This window comes from Onychomys torridus, chromosome 4 (genome assembly GCF_903995425.1).
Source record: "Onychomys torridus chromosome 4, mOncTor1.1, whole genome shotgun sequence".
NCBI classification, from domain to species: domain Eukaryota; kingdom Metazoa; phylum Chordata; class Mammalia; order Rodentia; family Cricetidae; genus Onychomys; species Onychomys torridus.
In genome coordinates, this window is record NC_050446.1 from 93,744,132 (window position 1) to 93,767,657 (window position 23,526).

The 23,526-nt window shown below is 40.2% G+C and overlaps 1 protein-coding gene across 6 annotated transcripts in view; it reads right to left on the reverse strand.

Annotated features, from left to right (window-relative positions):
• Positions 1–23,526, reverse strand: part of Exd1 (exonuclease 3'-5' domain containing 1) — a 50,146-nt gene that overhangs the window by 5,577 nt on the left and 21,043 nt on the right. For 5 of the 6 annotated variants that reach the window (XM_036184053.1, XM_036184054.1, XM_036184052.1 and 2 more), the window contains 3 exons: positions 10,037–10,141; positions 9,879–9,959; positions 1,121–1,264 (listed from right to left, as the gene is read on the reverse strand). In XM_036184053.1, coding sequence (XP_036039946.1) covers positions 1,121–1,264; positions 9,879–9,959; positions 10,037–10,141 — 330 coding nt within the window. The remainder of the gene's footprint in view (positions 1–1,120; positions 1,265–9,878; positions 9,960–10,036; positions 10,142–23,526) is intronic. The other variant, XM_036184055.1, reaches the window with a different exon arrangement.

Consider the following 23,526-nt stretch of genomic DNA (forward strand, 5'->3'; position numbering starts at 1 on the left):
GAGGCTGGTACATCAGGATTTCTCACTCAAAGTTTGAGGATGCAGGCCAGCCATAGAGCTTGCCTACTACGTCTAGGACCCTAGGTTTCAAAAGCCCACAAAGTTGGAGGGAGGGCTTGGAGCAGAGTATAGCTCAACGATAGAGCACTTGCCTATCATATACAAAGTCCTGAGTCAATCCCTGGCACCACTGAAGGGGAAAAAAAATGCTAGATTTTAGCAATGACCAACTTTGTAGGTACTACACTCACACCCCAGGTTTGCTTATGAGGATATAATACACTGTGGTGGTTTGCAAGAAAATGGCCGGAGCAGCACTACTAGGAGGTGTGGCCTTGTGGCCTTGCTTGAGGAAGTGTGTCACTGTGGAGGTGGGCTTTGAGGGTCTCATATATGCTCAAGCCATGCCCAGTGTCTCAGTTCACTTCCTGTTGTCTGCAAGATGTAGGACTTTCAGCTACTTCTCCAACACCATGGCTGCCTGCATGCCGCCACGTACCACCATGATGATAATGGACTAAACCTGTGAAAATATAAGCCACCCCATTACATGTTTTCCTTTATAAGAGCTGCTGTGGTCATGTGGCCATGGTGTCCCTTCACAGCAATAGTACCCTAACTAAGACATTCACTAAAGAACATTTATATAGCTTTGGGAAAAGCCTAAGATGATTTTGGTTCTAATGTCTTAATTCAAACTTCCATAAAAATTTCCCCATCCCAACTTGAAAATTTGAGTATTTTTTCTTTTTAAAATTAATTTATTTATTATATACAGTGTTCTGCCTGCATGTGTCCTTGCAGGCCAGAAGAGGGCACCAGATCTCATTACAGGTGGTTGTGAGCCACCATGTGGCTGCTGGGAATTGAACTCAGGACCTCTGGAAGAGCAGTCAGTGCTCTTACTTAACCTCTGAGCCATCTCTCCAGCACTCAGATTACTTTTTAATTTATAATAATAATAAAAAAAAATCTGGACTCTGGTTTCTATCCACTTGGCACAGCGAAGGTTCTGGCACTGCCTAGAACCTTGTGTGGCAGTTATCACTTCTCTATCAAAGGCTAACAGTCCTGTGCAAAGCACACCCAAAGTTCAAATGACACATCTTTTAATACTTACCTGAATACACTTTTGTCTCTCTTCTAAAAAGGAGAGATATTTAGGGGCAACTTTAAGGTGTCTGATTAAACTCTCCTGCAAAGTACTGATACAATTTGGAAGAAAACCACCCGTTTCCATGGAAAACTGAAGGACATCTGCTACCTAATGCATGAAACAGAAAACAATTAACCCCACAACAAAAACAAATGAAAATTAAGCAATACACAGAAAATTATGTCATGTCAGAAATACTCTGAGAGACTTACCTATAAGGTCTGGGATGTAGCTCTGCTGGTACCATGCTTGCCTAGCATGCCTGAGACCCTGGGCTTCACCCCAGCAAAAACTAGACTTTCTGGTACAAGCCTGTAACCTCAGTACTTGGGAGGCAGAGGCAAGAGGATCATCATCTAAGACATGGGGAATTGGACTACATGAGATGAGAAAGAGACAGAAACATACAGAGAGAGAGAGGGAAAGGGGAGGGAGGGAGGCGGGGAGGGGGAGAGAGAGAGGTTTAAATTTCATTTGCCCTGAGGTCATGCCACGGATGCCATAGGTAGATTTAAAGCAGGTCAGTCAACTTATTTTGAAAAGAAAATAATCAAGCTAGGAAATAACACAGCTCTGTGTTGTCTATTTTCTTCTCTCTTTTTGTTATTACACTTTGGTGCCTTTGGAGAATGGGGAAAAAGAATTTAAGATTTTTTTTTCTTCAGAATAGAAGAAACAAGTTTATGTAACATTCAGCAAGGGTGCAGTAGGCAGGATAAAGGCAGCAGAGCTAGCTGCTCAAGAACTGTGTTTGCTACTTAACAGCCACTCTGGTGACATTTTGGTAAGGAACACGGACAAAATTAAGCTTTGCTATATTGGGCTGGGGAAACAGCTCAGTGAGCAAAATATGTGCCATGCATGTGTGAGAATCTGAATCTGATCCCTAGAATCCATATAAAGCAAGACTTGGCAGATAGGATTCCTATCTGAATCCCAGTGCTCCTAGGGCAAGAAAGGAGGCAGAGTCAGGAGGGTTCCCAAAAGCTCACAGGCTATCTAGCCTGGTGTATGCAGCAGTGAACAGCAAGAGACGGTTGTAAAAGAGAAAGCAAGGACCCACACCCAAGGTTGTCTCCTGATCTCCACATGTGCACATAGTCCCTTTGTGCCTGCACCCACATGTACATGCACACCTATCACAAATATAGAGATTTAAAAAAACTGCAAGAAATGATATGATAGTATACATAAGTGACCCCAAAAATTCTACCAGGGAACTCCTACAGCTGATAAACTCCTTCAGTAAAGTGGCAGGATACAAGATCAACTCAAAAAAATCAGTAGCCCTCCTATACATAAAGGATAAAAGGGATGAGAAAGAAGTCAGAGAAACATCACCCTTTACAATAGCCACAAATAATATAAAATACCTTGGGATAACACTAACTAAACAAGTGAAGGATCTTTTTGATAAGAACTTTAAATCTCTAAAGAAAGAAACTGAAGAAGATATCAGAAAATGGAAGGATATCCCATGCTCATGGATAGGTAGGATTAACATAGTAAAAATGGCAATCTTTCCAAAAGCAATCTACAGATTCAATGCAATCCCCATCAAAATTCCAACACAATTCTTCACAGACTTGGAAAAAAAAAATACTCCACTTCATATAGAAAAACAAAAGACCCAGGATAGCTAAAAAAAATCCTATATGATAAAGCAACCTGTGGAGGCATCACCATCCCTGACCTCAAGCTCTAATATAGAGCTATAGTAATAAAAACAGCCTGGTACTGGTATAAAAACTGATATACGGACCAATGGAATTGAATTGAAGACCCTGACATTAATCCATTCACATATGAACACCTGATTTTTGACAAAGAAGCCAAAACTATACAATGGAAAAAATAAAGTATCTTCAACAAATGGTGCTGACATAACTGGACATCAATATGTAAAAGATTACAAATAGATTCCTATCTGTCACCATGCACAAAACTCAAGTCCAAATGGATCAAAGACCTCAACATAAATCCTGTTACACTAACTAAACTTAATAGAAGAAAAAGTAGGAAGTAGTCTTGAATGCATTAGCACCAGATCACTTCCTAAATATAACACCAACAGCACAAACACTAAGCACAACAATTAATAAATGGGACCTCTTGAAACTGAGAAGCTTTTGCAGGGCAAAAGATACGGTCAATAAGACAAAAAGACAGCCTACAGAATGGGAAAAGACCTTCACTAACCCCACATCTGACAGAGGGCTGATCTCCACAGTATACAAAGAACTCAAGAAATTAGACATCAAAATACCGAACAATCCAAATAAAAAATGGGCTAAAGAGCTAAACAGAGAATTCACAAAACCAGAATCACAAATGGCTGAAAGACATTTAAAGAAATGCTCAACATCCTTAATCATCAGAGAAATGCAAATCAAAACGACTCTGAGATACCACATTACACCTGTCAGAATGGCTATGATCAAAAAACACTAAGGACAGTCAATGTTGGAGAGGATGCGGAGCAAAGGGAACTCGCCTCCACTATTGATGGGAATGCAAACTTGTACAACCACTGTGGAAATCAGTATGGCGGTTTCTCAGAAAATTGGGAATCCATCTACCTCAAGACCCAGCCATACCACTCTTGGGTATATACCCAAGGAATGCTCAACCATACCAACAGAGATACATGCTCAACTATGTTCATAGCAGCATTATTTGTAATAGCCAGAACCTGGAAACAACCAGGTTGTTGTTGCAGGCAAATGGATGGAACTAGAAAAAAATCATCCTGTGTGAGGTAACCCAAACCCAAAAGGACAAACATGCTATGTACTCACTCATAAGTGGATACTAGATATAAAGCAAAGAACAATCAGACTGCAACCCACAGAACCATAAGGCTATATATATGACATAGGGGACCCTAGGATGACTGTTGCTTATAATAGATTTGGTTTTACTCAATTACCAAGCAACCCTCAATGAAACATTACACTATTAAGAGCTGCCAGCTTAAGTTGTGCTGGGATCAAGAATAATGGGCCTTGGCGGTTCATGTTCCTGGAGTTGTGTTCATGCCAATGGATACCCACATGCTCCAGAAGAGAATTTGACATCGCTGCTGCCATTGTTGCTGTTATAACAGTGACAACCGCTGCTACTACTGTTTCTGGGATTGCCATTTCATAATTGGTTACTACAGCTAGCACAGTGGAGACCCTGGCAGCAGAAGTAGCTACCACAGTTAGTTAATCTTTCATTCTATTGGGCATGACAAATTTAAATCAATAGTTATATACATTTTGATTGGCTTTGAAAGTTATAAATTTACAAACTCAAGTTCCATTTGCTTTTGGGATACCATCTTACAAGGACTTCAATTTGCAGTAAGGCTCGTTAAGGAAGGGAATGGCCCAATTGCCCTTAGCCTACTGGCTATGGGTGGGTTAAGACTTCTGTTAGTCTTTTCTGTGTCGAACACACAGATTGCAAGCCCAGCGCCACTTAGAGATCTTTGGCAACAGTTAACTCTGCAGCTCTCACACAATTGAGCCTGTATGATAATAAGTATTCAGAGACGGGTAATACCTGGGGGGGCACTCACCAACCTAAGACAGAACGCCTGTGTGTCCTGGACAGGTAAGGTGACCTGCTAATGTCCCATGCAACCTAAGTCAGAAGCTCATTTTTTAGTAAAAGGGGGGACCTGTAGGGCCCTGGCCCCCATTTTGGGTAACTGTTGCCTTGCTTGCTGACCTTGACCTTGACATCCTCCCTATGCCAATTTCCTGCAAGATTCCATCCTCCTGAATGCTTAAGGGATGTTCCTCATCTGTGTATTCAGCATATTGGGCGTTAACAGCTTAGATGCAAGATTGTGAAACATCAGAAGCAGGGTTGGGGATTTAGCTCAGTGGTAGAGTGCTTGCCCGCAAGGCCCAGGGTTCAATCCTCAGCTCAAAAAAAAAAAAAATCAGAAGCGAACTTCTGCCCTCCGGGGTTCTACCATTGTGCTGTAAGCCTATATTTAGGACCTCTTCTCTCCTTCAATAAATGGCATTCGGCATTTAAAAAAAAAAAAAACCTGCAAGAACAAATTTTCTGGATGCCACAGGTTGAATAACGACTCTATCTATGCCTGTGCTGGGTATGGCGGAGCTTGCCAGTAATCCCAGCATTTGGGAGGCAGAGGCAGAGAATCAGGGACTTCATGGTCATCCTCAGTTTGAGGCCAGTCTGGGTGGCAGGAGACCCTGTCTTTAAACAGACAAAAAAAATATTTCTTAATCCCTAGAATCTGATTAAGGTTCCTAAGATGAATTATCCTAAATCATTTGAGTAGGTCCTAAATAAAATCAAATGTTTTGTTCTGAGACAGGATCTTAAAATGTAGCTCAAGATGGCTTAGAACTACGTAACTGAGGCTGGTTTGGCAGGGTGGCCCCCTCACTTCAGCTCCCCTAGTGTTGGAACTGTGGGCATGTGTTGTCATACCCAGCTTACATGGGCTTTTTTTTTTTTTTTTTTTTTTTGAGACAGGGTTTCTCTGTGTAGCTTTGCACCTTTCCTGGATCTCACTCTGTAGACCAGGCTGGCCTCGAACTCACAGAGATCCTCCTGCCTCTGCCTCCCGAGTGCTGGGATTAAAGGCGTGCACCACCACCGCCTGGCTTCACATGGGCTCTTTTAAAGTCACAGATGGAGAGTGGACCAGAGGGGAAGGTGACAGAAGCAGATGACAAGGTGCTTTTACTCTCCATCTGGGTGGGACACATGCATGCTGTCTGGTACTTGTGAAGGCCACAAGACAACTTGTGGGAGTTGCTTCTCTCTTCTTATCATGAGTTGTAGGAATTGTGCTCAGAATTGGCAGCAAATGCCTTTATCTGGCGAGAAAGCTTGTCAGCCCTACTTTTTCTTTATTTTCTCTTTCCTTCCTTTTTTATTTTTTTTTATCAGCCTGATACAGTACAAATTCTTATCCTAATAGTGAAATGTTTCACTGAAGCTTACCCAGTGACTGAGTAAAACCAAAACTTATTATAAGCCACAGTCATCCTAGGGTCCTCCCTGCAAACTAGGCTCCCTGGTTCTGTGGGTTGCAGTCTGATTGCTCTTTGCTTTATATCTAGTATCCACTTATGAGTGAGTACATACCATGTTTGTCCTTCTGGGTTTGGGTTACCTCACTCAGGATGATTTTTCCTAGTCCCATCCATTTGCCTACAAATTTCATGCTGTCATTGTTTTTCTCTGCTGAGTAGTACTCCATTGTGTATATGTACCTCATTTTCTTAATCTATTTTCCAGTTGACGGGCATCTAGGTTGTTTCCAGGTTCTGGCTATTACGAATAATGCTGCTATGAACATAGTTGAGCATGTATCTTTGTGGTATGGTTGAGCATTCCTTGGGTATATACCCAAGAGTGGTATGGCTGGGTCTTGAGGTAGATGGATTCCCAATTTTCTGAAAAACTGCCATACTGATTTCCACAGTGGCTGTACAAGTTTGCACTCCCACCAACAGTGGAGGAGTGTTCCCTTTGCTCTACATCCTCTCCAACATAGACTGTCATTAGTGTTTTTTAAAAAAAATTTTATTTTTTTGATTTATTTATTTATTATGTATACAGAAGAGGGTGCCAGATCTCATTACAGATAGTTGTGAGCCACCATGTGGTTGCTGGAATCAAACTCATGTCCTCTGCAAGAGAAGCACGTGCTCTTAACCACTGAGTCACCCTCATACTCTTTATGTATATGTACATGTCTATGTTACTTCATGCACGTGTGTACAGATGTTTGCAACTATGTGTACAAGTGAAGGCCAGAAGAGGACAGTGGGAGTGTCCTCTATCACTCTCTGCCTAGTCTTCTGAGGCAGGGCCTCTTTCTGAACCTGGGACTTGTGGTTTCTCAGCTAGGTGGGAAGTCGGCAAGCTTCAGTGAGCTTGCTGTCTCTACCTCCCTCAGATCTGGCGTTACAGGTGTTTACGGGGACACTCAGCTTGTTATGTGGGTGCTGGAACCCTAGTATGAGCCTCACCATTATACAGCAAGCATTTTTAACTGGTGAACCATTTATCCAGTATTGCACACATACATACACATCTCCTTCCCTTTTTTTTTTTTTTTTAAGTTTTTAAGACAGGGCCTTATATGATCCAGGCTGACCTTGAACACTAGGTAGCTGAGACTGGCCTTGAAATCCTGAATCTTCCTGCTTCCTATCAACAGAATGACATACTTTGAAGAGGGAGAAAGGAGTCACAAACCAATGAATGTACGTGGCCTGTAGCTACTGATAAATGCAGTGGAACCAGGAGGTGAAAAATTAGTAGTTCAGGATCATCCTTGGCTACAGAGTTTGAGGTCAGGGCTACATGAGTCCTGTCTCAACAAACAATCAAAGCCCCACTAAATATGCTGGGTTTGGTAGAGCAAGGCAATGATGCCAGCACTGGGGATGTAGGAGATGGCAGGTAGCTGCAAGTCTAAGGGCAGACTAAGCTACACAGCAAATACAGGCAGACCTACAGAGAAACCCTGGCCAAAGGTTTTGTTTTTAAGCCAGGGAGCAGTCACTCTCAGATAACTTCTAAAACAATCTTGCTGTCGCCCTGACTCTTACCCAGGAAAAGTGATGTGAGCCTTCTCATCTTCAGAACTGTAAGAGAATGAACTAAGGGAGCCAGGCCAAATTTGTGATCAGTTATAGCAACAATGCTTGCCTTCTATGCAAGGCCTCGAGCTCATTCAATAGCAAGGAAAACAATATTTATACTGATGGCTTCAGGGGACAATGGAGGCTCCTCTGAGACTTCGGGAGTAAGCATGGTGCGAGGGCAGTGTCAATACTGTATACTGAAAGACTCTAAAAGGAGGCCCAAAGGAACTGCAAACATAAGAAATGGTATACACTTCATGAGTAGATACATACAGAGTAAAAATGAGCCACATATTTAAACAAGAAATTGAACTTAGGAATTGATCCCCCAAAGTAATAATCAATCCCCAGCACCAAACAGAAAAAAAAAAAGACCAAGGGAAGGGAGGAAAGGAAAGACGCAAGAACAGGAAGGAAAGAGAAAACACGCTGGGACCAGTGGTTTTACTGCCTTCAAGGTCAAATCAGAAACCAAGTGAGGACTTAAGAATGGATGAGGCAAGGCATTTGTCATTTCCTTCCAGTCCCTTGCAAGAGTCCATTTAAATCTTATCAAGTTATTATTCTGAGCCAGGTAGGTTTTTTTCATTTTTAAGAAATAAATTGGAGCTGGGGAGATGGCTCAGTAGTTAATGAGTACTCACTGCTGTTCCAAAGGTCCTAAGTTCAATTCCCAGCACCCACATGGCAACTCACAACTGCCTGATGCCCTCTTCTGGTGTGCAGCTGTACATGCTGACAAAGTACCCAAATAAATAAACAAACGAATGAATGAATGAATGAATGAATGAATAAATAAATAAAGAAATCTTTTTTAAAAAAGAAATAAATTATTTACTTTATTTACTTTGTTTTATATGTGTATTCGCCTGCTTGCATGTATGTTCACCATATGTACACTCGGTGTCTGTGGAGGTCAGAAGAGGGCATCAGTTCCCCTGGAATCAGAATTACTGATGGATATGTGGGTGTTGGGAACAAAACTAGGGTCCTCTGCAGTAGCAACAAGTGCTATCCTGATAGCCCCATAAATAGGGTTTTTTTAAAGGGGTGTAATAGTCTCAACAACCTACACCCCTGAGGTAAACACATGATAAAGGTGAGATGCACTTTTTCACTTCATATTACGTCTCCACATCAGACTTCTGAGTGACCTTCAAATTTCTGAAGTTCTGAATGTTATGGCATACCCAGCTTCCTTCTTACTTTTATAATTCTAGAGTAAAAAGAGAAGACTTCCTCCTAAATGTAAGTCACTTGCTATACATTTTTTTTTTTCCAAGACAGGGTTTCCCTGTGTAGCTTTGCGCCTTTCCTGGATCTCACTCTATAGACCAGGCTGGCCTTGAACTCACAGAGATCCACCTGCCTCTGCCTCCCGAATGCTGGGATTACAGGCGTGCGCCACCACCGCCCAGCTTATAATTTTTATAGTTCTCACAAGTTATAGATATAATTCATGTGAGAAATGGGCAGGAATGGCAACCAGGAAAAACAGGCTCAATCTTTTATTTTTTTAAGGGTCTCCCTGTGTAGCACTGGATGATGTGGAGCTCTCTATGTAGACAGGGAACTCTATGTAGACAGCTGTCTCTATGTAGACAGGGAATTCTATGTAGACAGCTGTCTCTATGTAGACAGGGAACTCTAGGTAGACAGCTGTCTCTATGTAGACAGGGAACTCTATGTAGACAGCTGTCTCTATGTAGACAGAGAACTCTAGGTAGACAGCTGTCTCTATGTAGACAGGGAACTCTATGTAGACAGCTGTCTCTATGTAGACAGGGAACTCTAGGTAGACAGCTGTCTCTATGTAGACAGGGAACTCTAGGTAGACAGCTGTCTCTATGTAGACAGAGAACTCTATGTAGACAGCTGTCTCTATGTAGACAGGGAATTCTACGTAGACAGCTGTCTCTATGTAGACAGGGAACTCTACATAGACAGCTGTCTCTATGTAGACAGGGAACTCTAGGTAGACAGCTGTCTCTATGTAGACAGGAAACTCTATGTAGACAGCTCTCATGTTTTAGACAGGGAATCTTCTACTAGGATCATGTGTGCTGGCTTTTCTCCAGCATTCCCCTTCATACCTGTGTGTCAAAGACATTGTTCAGCATGATTCCATACTGATGAGACAGGCAATCCGAAAGCCATCGACAATCATGGATAACCTGCGGAGTCAGAAGATGGAGAGTCATTAGGACCCGCCCTAACCTCATCACTACAGGAATTGGCTTCTAATGCCCACCTTCAAGATTCTCTTGTCTTCTAAAATCATCTGAAGTCCATTGTTAAAAGCACGAATTCCCAGAAGGAAAATATCAAACAAGTAAACTCGGCTGTTTGTGGCCACCTACAACAGATAATACCATAGAATGAGGAAAGGCCACAGGAGGGATCTGAGGACCAAAAGCACAGGACACAGATGAAAATGGGGAGCATCCTGACTATTAAGCTGGCAGCAGTCATTCAAATGATACAATGGGACTTAGGGTTGTGGCTCTGTGGAAGGGTGCTTGCTTAATATGGCTGAAATTCTGGGTATCTCTGGTTTGATATTGATATCTTTGATACTGATACTGCAATAAATAAGATGAAAGATACAATTACTTTTACAATTATAATTAGGATTTTCAGAAGGACAGAAGAGAGTAAACAGGTAAACTTGCTATGTCAACCAGGAAAGCGTGATGTTTTTTTCTTTTTCTTTTAAGCTACAGTAAGCATGATAAATATATGTATTCATTTCTATCACTTATGATATTTATTCTTTATTCTTTCAAAGTTCATACATGTATGCAATATATATTGATCATATTACCCCTTACTCCTTACCTCCAACTCCCCCTAAAACTCATCACATCTCCTTCACAACTTCATGTCCTCTTTTTAAAATTTTTTAATCCATTTAATCAAGTCAGCGCTGCCCTTCTACACTAGAGCATGGAGTCATCCACTGGGGAAGGGACAACCTTCCAGAGGCCCCGCTCTTAAACTCGCTCTCCCTCCCAAAAGTTATCAACCGCCAATAAATAGGGGCAGCCTTAAGAACCCTTCCCTGAACACCAAATGTGTGTGTGTGTGTGTGTGTGTGTGTGTGTGTGTGTGTGTGTGTATGTGTGTGTATGTGTGTGTGTGTGTATGTGTGTGTGTGTGTGTGTGTGTGTGTATGTGTGTGTGTATGTGTGTGTGTGTATGTGTGTGTGTGTGTGTATGTGTGTGTGTGTGTGCGTGTGTGTGTGTGTGCGTGCGTGCGCGCGCGCCCCAGCACCTTATTTACGTTTATCTTTAGTTATCATTGTGTGGTGCTGGTAAGCAGGCACATGTGGCACAGGACACATGGTGGGGTGACTTGTCGGGATTGGCTTTCTTCTTCTGCCATGTGCAGCCGGGGATCAAACTCAGTTTGGCAATCTTGGTAGCAGGCAATCTTGCTGGCCCAGATCCTGTTTTGTTTGTTTGTTTGTTTGTTTGTTTTTGAGACAAGGTTTTTGTGTGTCCTGGATGTCCTAGAATTCACTCTGTAGCCCAGGCTGGCTCAAATTCACAGAGGTCCACCTGCCTGTGCCTCCCAAGTGCTGGGATCACGGTGTGCACCACCACTGCCTGGATTTTTGTTTAAGACAAGGTCTCTCACAGGCCGCTAGGGTAGACTAGCTAGCCAATGAGTCCCAGGACCTGCCTGTTTCCGCTTCTCCAGTTCTGGGATTACAAGCACATGCTACCATATTTGGCTTTTGAAAGTTGTGAGTTCTAAGTATAAAATTCAGGTCCTAACAACTGAACATTCACCCCAGCCCTTAATATGATATTGACTTAAAAAAACTAGATACATCTTTATCACTCCCTGGCTCTCGAGAACTTCTCTTCGTCAGGGGGCCATACATACTGAAGACAGGAATATATAAATCGAGACGACTTTAGAAAAACATTACTGAAGAGAGGTAAGATGGCTGAGTTGCTAGAGGTACTGCCAACCTTGAGAACCTGAGCTCAATCCACAGGACACACAAGATAAAAGGAGAGACCAACACTTGCAACTTGTCTGATACATGCCGTGGCACATTTATATACTGCTCTGCCCTGCCCCCAATAGATACATATAAATTTTAAAAAAATTTTTTTTTTTGTTTTTTTGTTTTTTGTAGACAGGGTTTCTCTGTGTAGCCCTGGCTGTCCCGGAACTCACTACAAAGATCAGGCTGGCCTTGAACTCAGAGATTCACCTGCCTTTGCCTCCTGAGTGCTGGGATTAAAGGTACCACCACTGCCCAGCTTTTTTTAATTTTTAATTTTTAAAATATTATGTGTATAGATGTCCTGCCTCATGTATGTCTGTGCACTACATGCATGCTTGGTATCTTCCAAAGTCAGAAGTAGGCACTGGACCCCATGGAATTAAAGTTACAAGCAGCTGTGAGCTGCCATGGGGATGTTGACAAATAACAGGTTCCTCTGCAATAACAGTAAGAACTCTTAACCCTTGATCCATCTCTCCAATACCCACTGGCCTTTTTTAAATAATAGAAGAATGGCTACTCTAAAGACTCAGGGGATATCTCGGTGAAAGAGTGCTTATCTAGGATACAGGAGGCTCTAGGTTCAACCCCAGTAGTTCCAGGGGTGAAAAAGGAGAACAATAATGGACATTCTAAGTGAGTTCTTGAGTGAGAGAAAGCTATTAAAAATACATATACACAGTGCCAGGTGGTGGCGGCACATGCCTTTTATCCTAGTATTTAGGAGTCAGAGACAGGTAGATCTCTAAGTTCATGGCCAGCCTGGTCTACAGAGTAAGTTACAGGACAGCCAATATACATGCATAAGTGTATATATGTTTGTATGTATTGGTATGTAGTGGTATTTGCTCCACCCATGACCTTGAGTTATAGGGCCAGAAGGAGGTGGTGATAATAAATATGAATAATTAATGTTATAAAACAATAACCCTTCAGAGCAATCTTAATGCCATTCAGATTATTTTTTTTAAAGATTTATTTATTTATTATGTATACAGAAGAGGGTGCCAGATCTCATTACAGATGGTTGTGAGCCACCATGTGGGTGCTGGGAATTGAACTCAGGGCCTCTGGAAGAGCAGTCAGTGCTCTTAACCTCTGAGCCATCTTTCCAGCCCCAGATTATTTCTAAGGAGGGAAGATCATCTCTAATCGATAGTTTAATAAAGTTGTGGAAATCATATGTTTCAGATGAACATAAAAATTATGATTCCATGAAATCTCTAGAATCCTTTACAACAGAGGTGGTTCAAACACATACAAGTATTAACACTGCCAGGTGGCTCTTATAAAATGGCTTATACTATCACCATCCATGAGAAGCCAGATGATACACATCCTAAAGATTATATAGAATATATCTGGCAACCTATTCATATGAGGGATTTAAAACACATTAAGGAGACTGTAGTTACCTATGACATTCATTCAACATATATATAAAACAGCTGTAAAATATGTGGTCTTCTAGAAATAGAATTATACCAGATGATTGGCATCAGTTAATTTCAACTGTGTTAGAATATAGCCAGCAGTTACAATGGAAAAGCTGGTCGAGAGAAGAAGCAAAGGCCTTTGAGCAGCAAGGTAAAATTAGAGGTTTTGAGATCTCCCAAGATCAAATTCTTGGTGAGGGCCATTTTGCTGTATATAAATGTACAAGGTACCTTTGATGAGCATACATTATCTCTATGCTGTATAGCAGCTTTAAATTCTTGTGAAAAAATTTCAGAACCAGGGAAACCAACTGAGCTATATATGAAGGTCTTCCAGGTCAAAAGAACCATTTACTGATTTTTTTTTTTTTACAAAGACTATAAACAAGACAGCATCAGAACAATAATTAAGATAAGTATTAACTCAATCTTTGGCTTTTGATAATGCTAATACAGAATGCAAAAGAATACTTACACCTTTAAAGGTCAGGTAAGCACCTTTGGAGGAATGGATTCAACATACAAACGGTGGGTGTTGAGTCTCTTAACTATGGTAATGAGGCTTGGATAGGAGAGGTGATTTCCAAAGGTGAAAGGAGGCATCAAGATAACAAATGTTTTAACTGTGGTAACCAGGTCATATAAGAAGAAAATGTACACAGGCACTCCTAGAAGCAATGCTGCTTCTAGAAATAACCCAAACAGGAGACCCCAATCTACTGGATTATGCAGAAGATGTGGCAAAGGCTGACACTGTACCAATGAATGCAGATCAAGAGACATATGAGGCAAACCTTTACCAGTGGGAAACGCCTCAAGAGGCCTCTCACAGGCCCCCAAATCTAACATGGCCCAAACATTTCCAATCACTGTAAAGGAAATTCCTCCCTAGGATAATTAAATAACCCAGTGCCTAATGTAAAGAATGATACTGCACTAGATGATAGAACAACTTTGATAGATGGATCAAAAATTCCAAAAAACATAAAATGAATATTTTGGCAGACTTCCATAAATTAACAAAGACCAAAGCTTAGAGTGTGAATTAACAACATTGTCCTGAAAGAACTGGTAGACACAGGTGTGGATGTGACTATAATTACACCAAAATCATGGCATGTGAATTGGCCTCTTCAAGAGGTAGATGTTCTATTTCTAGGGACTGGAACCCTATCTCAGGTAAAACAGAGTTTGAGATGGGTTGAATGGAGAGGCCCAGAAGGACAGAAATGAAGGCGGAAGACATATATTGCAAATGTAGTAATGAATCTTTGGGCCTGAGATCTATTATAGCAGTGGAATACCCAGATTAAAATTCCTCCAATCTCAAAAGTGGAATACAAACCAATTCATGTTTTTGGAAATAATAGTATAACATACTATAAAAAATAGCCACTAACCATTCAGGCTATATATAAACAAAGCACAACTGCCGTTGAACTCTCAGAAGTACCAATGGCCCTACCTTTAAAATGGCTAACTGATAAACCTGTCTGGGTTGGACAATGGCCTATGACACAAGAGAAACTACAAGCTTTAGAACAGCTGGTTCAGGAGAAGTTAAATGCTCAATATATTGAAGAATCTACCAGCCCTTGGAATTGTCCTGTAATTGTTACTAAAAAGAAGTCTGGCCGGGGGGGGGGGGGGGGGGGCGGTGGTGGCACACGCCTTTAATCCCAGCACTTGGGGGGCAGAGCCAGGTGGCCTATGTGAGTTCAAGGCCAGCATGGTCTACAGAGTGAGATCCAGGACAGACACCAAAACTACATAGAGAAACCCTGTCTTGAAAAACAAATAAACAAAAAAAAGGAGGAGGAGGAGGAGGAGGAGGAGGAGAAGGAGGAGAAGATGAAGATGATGATGATGAAGAAGAAGAAGAAGAAGAAGAAGAAGAAGAAGAAGAAGAAGAAGAAGAAGAAATCAGGTAAATGGAGAATGCTGACAGATCTGAGAGCCATAAATAAGTAATTCAGCCTACGGGCTCCTTACAGAACGGGATGCCCTCGCCCTCTCTGTTACCTAAAGAATGGCCTATTATAGTTATTGACTTAAAGGACTGTTTCTTTTCCACATTTCTACAAGAGAAGGATAGAGAAAAATGTGCCTTCATAGTATCTACTTATAATGATTCCCAGTCAAGACATATCAATGGAAGGTCCTCCCACAGGGAATCTTAAGTAGCCCTACAGTGTGCCAATATTTTATAAAAAACTGTTAGAAATAATTCATGCAAAATTTCCACAATCTATAATCTACCATTATATGGATGGTATCTTATTAGCTGATCCAAAGTTAGGTACCTTAGAAAGCATGTTTAAAGAAGTAAAGAAAGTTTTGCCTTGCTGGGGACTACAAATTGTTTCTGAAAAAATATAAAGAGGAAATTCTATTAATTACCTGGGATATAAGATAGATCTACAAAAAATTAGACCCCAAAAGGTACAACTTGGGAGAGATCAATTGCAGACTCTCAATGATTTTCAAAAGTTGTCAGGAAGCATTTCCAACCTCCAGACCATCACTGGAATACCTAAGATAGACTAGTAAATCTGACCAATGCCCTGAAAGGGGACAAGGACTTAAACAGTCCAAGAGAATTGTCAGCTGAGGCTGAGAAGGAATTGGCTCTAGTAGAAAAGAAGATACAAGAGGCACATGTGGATCGTGTGAATCCAGAACTTAACTGCATTCTGGTCATACTCTCCTCTAGACACTCCCCCACAGGGATTTTGATGCAGAGGGAAGATACTATATTGTAGTGGATGTTTCTAACATGTGAACCAAGTAAGAAGTTAAAGACTTATGTAGAAAAAAATCTCTGATTTAGTTCTAAAAGGAAAATTGAGATTTCATCAGTTGACAGGAATGGACCCAGCAGAAATTATAGTACCTTTAACGAATGAGGAAATTTCCTCTTTATGGAAAGATAATGAATATTGGCAAAGAGCCTGCTGTAACTTTTTGGGAGAGATTAACAATTGTTATCCCAAAAGCAAGAGAATAGAATACATAAAAAGAACTGAATGGGTCCTTCCTCACATTGTACAGCAAAAACTAATCTCTAGCGTCCCCACATTCTATACTGATGTGAATAAATCCAGAAAGGCAGTTATAAATCAGGAAACGCAAGTAAACTGGCTCAAAGCACCTACAGTTCTGAACAAAAAGAAGAACTGTATGCCATTTCTATGGTACTAATGGACTTCGTGGACCCTTTCAATATAGTTACTCTTTTTTTTTTTTTTTTTTTTTTTGTATGTGGAGCTGAGGACCGAACCCAGGGCCTTGCGCTTGCTAGGCAAGCGCTCTACCACTGAGCTAAATCCCCAACCCCATTACTGACTCTCAATATGCAGAGAGAGTTGTTTTACATATTGAAACTGCTGAATTTATTCCTGATAACATAGAATTAACTTCACTATTTATACAATTACAGAAAATAATCAGAAATAGGGAACACCCTATATATATAACACACATTAGATGCCATACAGGTCTGTACAAGGTAATGATGAGATTGATCAATTATTAATAGGTAATGTGCTATAAGCCTCAGAATTCCATAAGAAACACCATGTAAATGGCAAAGGTTTGGAAAGGGACTTTTTCATCACTTGGCAGTAAGCCAAGGAAATTGTAAAAAAAAAAAAAAAAAAAGTCCTACTTGTTCCTTCTATAACCAAACTCCATTACCTGCATGAAGCAATACTAAAGGTATACGAAGAAATAAAATTTGGCAAATAGATGTGTTTCATTTTGCAGAATTTGGAAGATTTAAGACTGACAATGCAGGCTGGAGAGATGGCTCAGAGGTTAAGAGCACTGGCTGCTCTTCCAGAGGTCTTGAGTTCAATTCCCAACAACCACATGGTGGCTCACAACCATCTGCAATGAGATCTGCTGCCCTCTTCTGGCTTGCAGGTATACATGCAGGCAGAACACTATACATAATAAATAAATAAATAAATCTTAAAAAAAAGACTGACAATGTCCAGCATATGTCTTAAATAAAATGAGATCGTTTTTTGCTTATTACAATATGAAGCATGTTACAGGTATACAACACAATCCCACAAGCCAAGCAGCCACAGAAAGATCCAATCAAACATTAAAGGATATGCTAAATAAACAGAAAGAGGTAACAATGACCCCTAGAAATAGATTACATAATGCTTTATTAACCTTGAATTTTCTCAGTGCTGATGAGAAAGGGACAACAGCTGTGGAGAGACATTGGACAACAAAAACTCTTTTTATATTTTCTATTTTATTTATTTTTATTATGTATACAGTGTTCTGCCTACATGCTTGCTTGCAGGCCAGAAGAGGGAACCAGATCTCATTATGGATGGTTGTGAGCCACCATGTGGGTGTTGGGAATTGAACTCAGGACCTCTGGAAGAACAGCCAGTGCTCTTAACTGCTGAGCCATCTCTCTAGCCCCCCAAAAACTCTTAAGCTAAACCAACCGGTTTACTTCAAAGATGTGTTGACCTCGGAATGGAACCCAGGATACGTCATATGTTGGAAAAGGGGTTTTGCTTTTGTTTCTGTAGGAGAAGAAAAGCTATGGATACCAACAAAATTAATTAAAATTTGCTTCGAACAGGAGAAACCCTTTGATGAGGAGAAGTACTAGCTCATCCACCCATGTGACAACTCTACAAGATGTAAGAAAAACTCAACAAACAAGGGTTGAGGCAGGGTTCTGTTTTTGGCTTTACAGGACAATAGAAATACCCATCTTCAAGAAATCATAAAGCCTTGGACAAGTAGATGTCTACTGCATATAGGAAGGACATATTGGTACCAATATACTCCACAGGGTAATATCTCACTGCCTAATACATCCCTCCCTCTCCCTCTCTCCCTCCCTCTCTCCCTCCCCCTCCCCCCCTCTCCCATTTATTTATTTATTTATCTGTTTATCTATTTATCTATCTATCTATTTATTTATTTATTTATTTATTTATTTATTTATTTATTTATGTTTTTTGAGACAGGGTTTCTCTGTAGCTTTGGAGCCTTTCCTGGAACTCACTCTGTAGACCAGGCTGGCCTCGAACTCACAGAAACCCACCTGTCTCTGCCTCCCGAGTGCTGGGATTACAGGTGTGCTCCACCACAGCCCGGCCATCTATATCTCTTTAACCCTAAAAAAGTTGTGGTCCCAATTCAATTATAAATCAAGCTGCTTTTGGAGCTGGAATGTGGCTCTCTCATACTCTAAACCCAAGCATATTGCTAAAAGAAAAATTCTGTCTCTTATCAGAAGAGCCAACTGGTGTGAGACAGAAGAAAACCAATAATCTAGGGACCATTGTTGTCAGGTTTCTATTTCTCTCCATGCTTATCCTTGATTTCTGGAAATCCTTCCTCAAATCACTCTAAATCAAAACTGTCCATTTTGATATCAAGTTTTCCACAGTGAAAATAAATCTTCCCAACAGCAATATCTGAAGCCTCCATAAGAAAGATGGGGCCCCACAACAAGGACTCTACTTGGTCCAGAAAGATGCCATAGTACCTAAGAACATACTTAATGATCAGCCTTGAACTGATAGTTCTTCAGGACAGTTCCAAGATGAGATGGTTCATCATACTACAATTCTAGCTAGAAACTCAGACAATCTTACCCATTACTCTGAGACTGGCTGCAGACTCTACAGTTAAGTTAGTCCTATTGAAACCTAACTATATGAGCTTTCTTACAGGACCCCATAGAGATATTGTTGTCCCCTAAACAGCAGGAAGCAATCCTAAGAAAATGACACCCCTCTACCAAAGGTTTCCTCTTTCTCAGTGTTATGGATGAATGGTTAAAGGTTTGGGGGTGGAACAATAAAATTTAAACTCAGTATTCTCCTTTAGAAAAGGAAAAGGGAATGGATAGGTATAGTATATTAAGGTAGATCATTATATCTACTAGTAAATTTATTTAGCAAATTATTAGCCTTGGATAATTTGCACTAATATGGATTCTTGTATATTTGATACAAATGTAAACTATTCTTATATTCCTATTTAAGACAATTTGTGTATTAATACAAATACAAAATTATATTTGTTGTATTGTACATATATTTCTATTCCTGTTTGAAATATTTTACATATTGATACAAATGTAAAATTATATTTGTCATACTATATGTATGCTTTACCTCTGTTTAGGATATTTTGTATATTGTTACAGATTTAGGATATTGTTATTATATTGCATTATACATTTCTACCTCCATTTAAGATATTTTGTATAATGTCACCATTTTGAGGTCACTGTCCTTATACTGTATATCTGTTTACAGACTGTTTATATTGTTAATGTGAAACCTTAGTCTTTAGGTTATTTAGGAAGTTTGACTTTTCTTCCCACAAATTGGCCTGCTGGGCAAAGAACTACCCTTGCCTAGACTGCTGACAGTACAAATGCTGTTCTTTCTGGACAAGCAGGATACAAGGAAAAGCAACTACTGAACTTTGCCAAGACAGGGAAAATGGTCTTTCAAAATTCCTGCTTCTGAAAATGGTCTGTCAGATATTCTAGGCCTGTAGCCAAACTGGATGTTCCAGTGGTGCTGAGAAAATTTAGGTGACTGTCCAGGTTGCCAGCTGTCTGTCTATTCTCGCAAGATTTTCAGAAATTGCTTGCTTGCATTTTTCATTTTTCTCAGTTATTATTTTGTTCCTTCTCAGGTCTTTGATAGAGCTGAAGACTAGAGAGTTACAGTTACAATCTTCTTGTATCTTACCTAGAACATATGAAGTACTAGAGTTAGAATCTTCAGGATAGGACAGCTATTGGAGCTATCTTGGTAATTTGCCATTTACCTATGATCTGGACATTTCTGGACATTTTGCAGGTCTTTCTAGTTTGCTGTTGTTCTTGTTGGTTGTAGTTCCATTTTTGTTTATGTTATTACCTTTTGTTTTTCCTGGACAATACTTGATAATAATTTTTTTAAAGATTTATTTATTTATTATGTATACAGTGTTCGGCCTGCACACCAGAAGAGGGCACCAGATCTCATTACAGATGGTTGTAAGCCACCATATGGTTGCTGGGAATTGAACTCAGGACCTCTGGAAGAGCAGTCAGTGCTCTTAACCTCTGAGCCATCTCTCCAGCCCAATAATCATTCTTTTAGTATATAGTTTGCACTAAGTTTAGAACAGTCTTATTAAGACAACAAGTGGAAATGTAGTGGTATTTGCTCCATCCATGATCTTGGGCTATAGGGCCTGAAGGAGGCAGTGCTTCTTGTCATTGTATGTGACCACTTAAAAGGAAAGGGACAAGGGTCATGAGCCCTTTCTCCCTGCTTTCTGCTTCCTGGTGTGATCAAAGTGCCAGGTGGATTCGCTCATGGCCAGATCAGAGGAGGACTGTGGTGATATTTTATTTGTATGTTAATAAATAAAGTTTGCCTGGAGATCAGAGGAAATAGCAAACCATTTTAAGTAAATACAAAGTCAGGCAGTGGTGGCACACGCCCTTAAGCCTATCACTTAGCAGGCAGGGTCTCTGTGTGTTCAAGGCCACACTAGGAAACACAGGCAAGCATGGTGAAACAGGCCTTTAATCCCAGTTCCAACCATAGAGACCTGGAGGTCTGTACAGACAGGCAGTGACAAGGAATTGAGGCAGCTGGGCTAAGAACCAATGAGAAGGCAGAACAGCAAGGCAATAAATGTCTGGGTAGACAATAAGTCATAGCACTTTGCAATCTGCAGTGTGGTGAGGTAAGGTTAGCTGGTGACTATTCCTATTTCACTGATCTCTAAGGCTTTCACCCCTATTTTTGGCTCCATTTTTTTTATTTAATAAGACCACTTAGAAATTCGTCTATAATTTGCACCCACATGGGAAGAATTCATTATAAAACCACTGGTGGCCTTAAAGGTCAAGGGTTACAGGCCACCAGGCTCAGCCAGAGCTACAAGCAATCTGGCTACATGCAGCTGAAGCTGTGTGCAGTCAGATATCCAACTCACGTGGCCAGAGTCTTTTTGGCTTTCTTTAGCTCCTGGTGTGTGGTAGGCTCTCACTCTCTCTAGATTTCTGTCTTGGACTGCCACCATGCTAGGTAGCTGCTTTGAAATTCCCTCGAACGTCTACTGTTCTACATAGACTTGGTAAGTTAATTAAAATATCTTAAAGGGAGAAACTAGTTATAAGAGAATTTTTTCCCCACATTGAAAAATGGGAAACATTTTACAATGGAAAAAAATTGGTCTTTGTTTGATAACACATTAGGCAGTCTAAAAATGGAACAATTAAATGAAAGGATAATTAATGTTCATGGGATGTATGTAACATCAATTATGAATATTATTTGTTTAATTATCCTTATTTTAGTATTAAAAAGGTTGGTCAAATTTAAGTGCCAAGATAAAAGCTTTAGAAAAACCTGTTAAAATGAATCATAGAGAAATTCAGACCCAGATAGAAGAATTTAAAGGTGAAATAATTTCAGGATTGAATTGTACAGTTACAGAGAAAGAGCCTGTTTTCAAACATCCAAATGTAATCTATCTGGTAACCTTACAGAAACTACCTGCTCAAGGGCATGTACAAGCTAATTGGATTCCAGTGGAAATGTTAGATTTAAGGAAGCTATAGTATCATATGTCATACATTCTCCATATGTAAAGCAAATGTTAAACTTGTGGTCAACTTGTAATAGGATTATTCCTCAGGACTGGGAAGAATTGGTAACAGCTGTCTAGCAGTCTGGAGCACAATTACAGTATGGTTTAAGGAGGAGGCTAAAACAATAGAACACCAATGTGGAAGTAGAGGTGTGGAAATTTCCCAGGATCAGCTTTTTAGAGAAGGTGAATACACTGATATACAAAGACAATGTTTATATGATAACCAAACCTTAATTCTGCGCATGGCAGCCATGAATGCTTGGAACAGAATTGAGGAAGCAGGAAAAAAAAAAGAATCATTCACAAAAGTTGTACAGGGCCCCAGAGAATCCGTCATGGATTTCTTACAATGGCTGTGTTCAGCAGTAAATAAAATGATACCAAATTTAGAAGCTATACAGATAATAATTGAATCTTTGGCTTTTGAGAACATGAATGCAGCATGCAAAAGAATAATCAGGCCATTAAAGGCAAGACCAGCACCCTTGGAGGATTGGATCAGGGACATAATTAATATTGAGTCTCACAACCATGATGAGATGTGGATAGAAGTAATTTCAAGAGCTTTGAGGAAAAATAATGTCGGTTGTTTTCATTGTGGTAAACAAGGTCATTTGAAAAGGAAGTGTAAACAGGGCATTCCTAAAAAGAATGTTTATTCTAGGAACAATGACAACAGAATGAACCTCCCTTCTGGATTATGCAGGTGTGGTAAGGGTAAACATTAGCCCAACAAATATAGATCAACAAAGGACAGACAAGGTAATCCTTTGCCTCTGCCTTCAGGAAACTCCCAGAAGGGGCTCACGTAGGCCCCTACTGCAAATTCAGTTCGGACCTTTCCTGCCATCATAGAAGAAACCCCTTCTCAGAGCAATTAAATAACCAAATGCCTATTGGAATAAACCAGGCTGCTCAAGATGATAGAACAGCTGTAGTAGAGAGAACAGAAAATTCAGGAGAAACCATAAAGCAATTTTTTTGGCAAACTTCTATAAGTGAACAAAGACCAAAATTAAAAATACAAATAAATGACATTTTCTTGGAAGGTTTAGTAGACACAGGTGTGGAGGTGACAATAATTGCACCAGAATTTTGGCATCCAATTTGGCCTAATCAGGAGGTAAATGTTCAGCTGTTAGGGATTGGAACATTATCTCAAGTGAAACAGAGCACAAGAAGGCTTGAATATATAGGGCCAGAAGGACAGAGAGGAAAATTATAGCCATATGTGACTAATATAACTATGAACTTATGGGGCCGTAATCTATTACAATGGAATACTCCGATTAACATCTCTCCAACTACAGAAACAAACCATAAACTAACACATGTTTCTGAGAGAAATATTAGAAGGTATTATTATACAGCCATCCAAATTGTACAAGAAGAAGGCAAAACTGCTGATCTTTCAAAGACACCAACAGCTCTACCTTTAAAATGGTTAACAGACAAGCCTGTATGGGTTCAGCAATAGCCTTTAACAACAGAGAAACTGTGGGCTTTAGAAGAGCTGGTACAAGAGCAGTTAATTCATCATAAGTTCATCATATTGAAGAATCAACCAGTCCTTGGAATTCTGTATTTGTTATTTCTTTTTAAGAAATCTGGTAAGGGGCTAGAGAGAT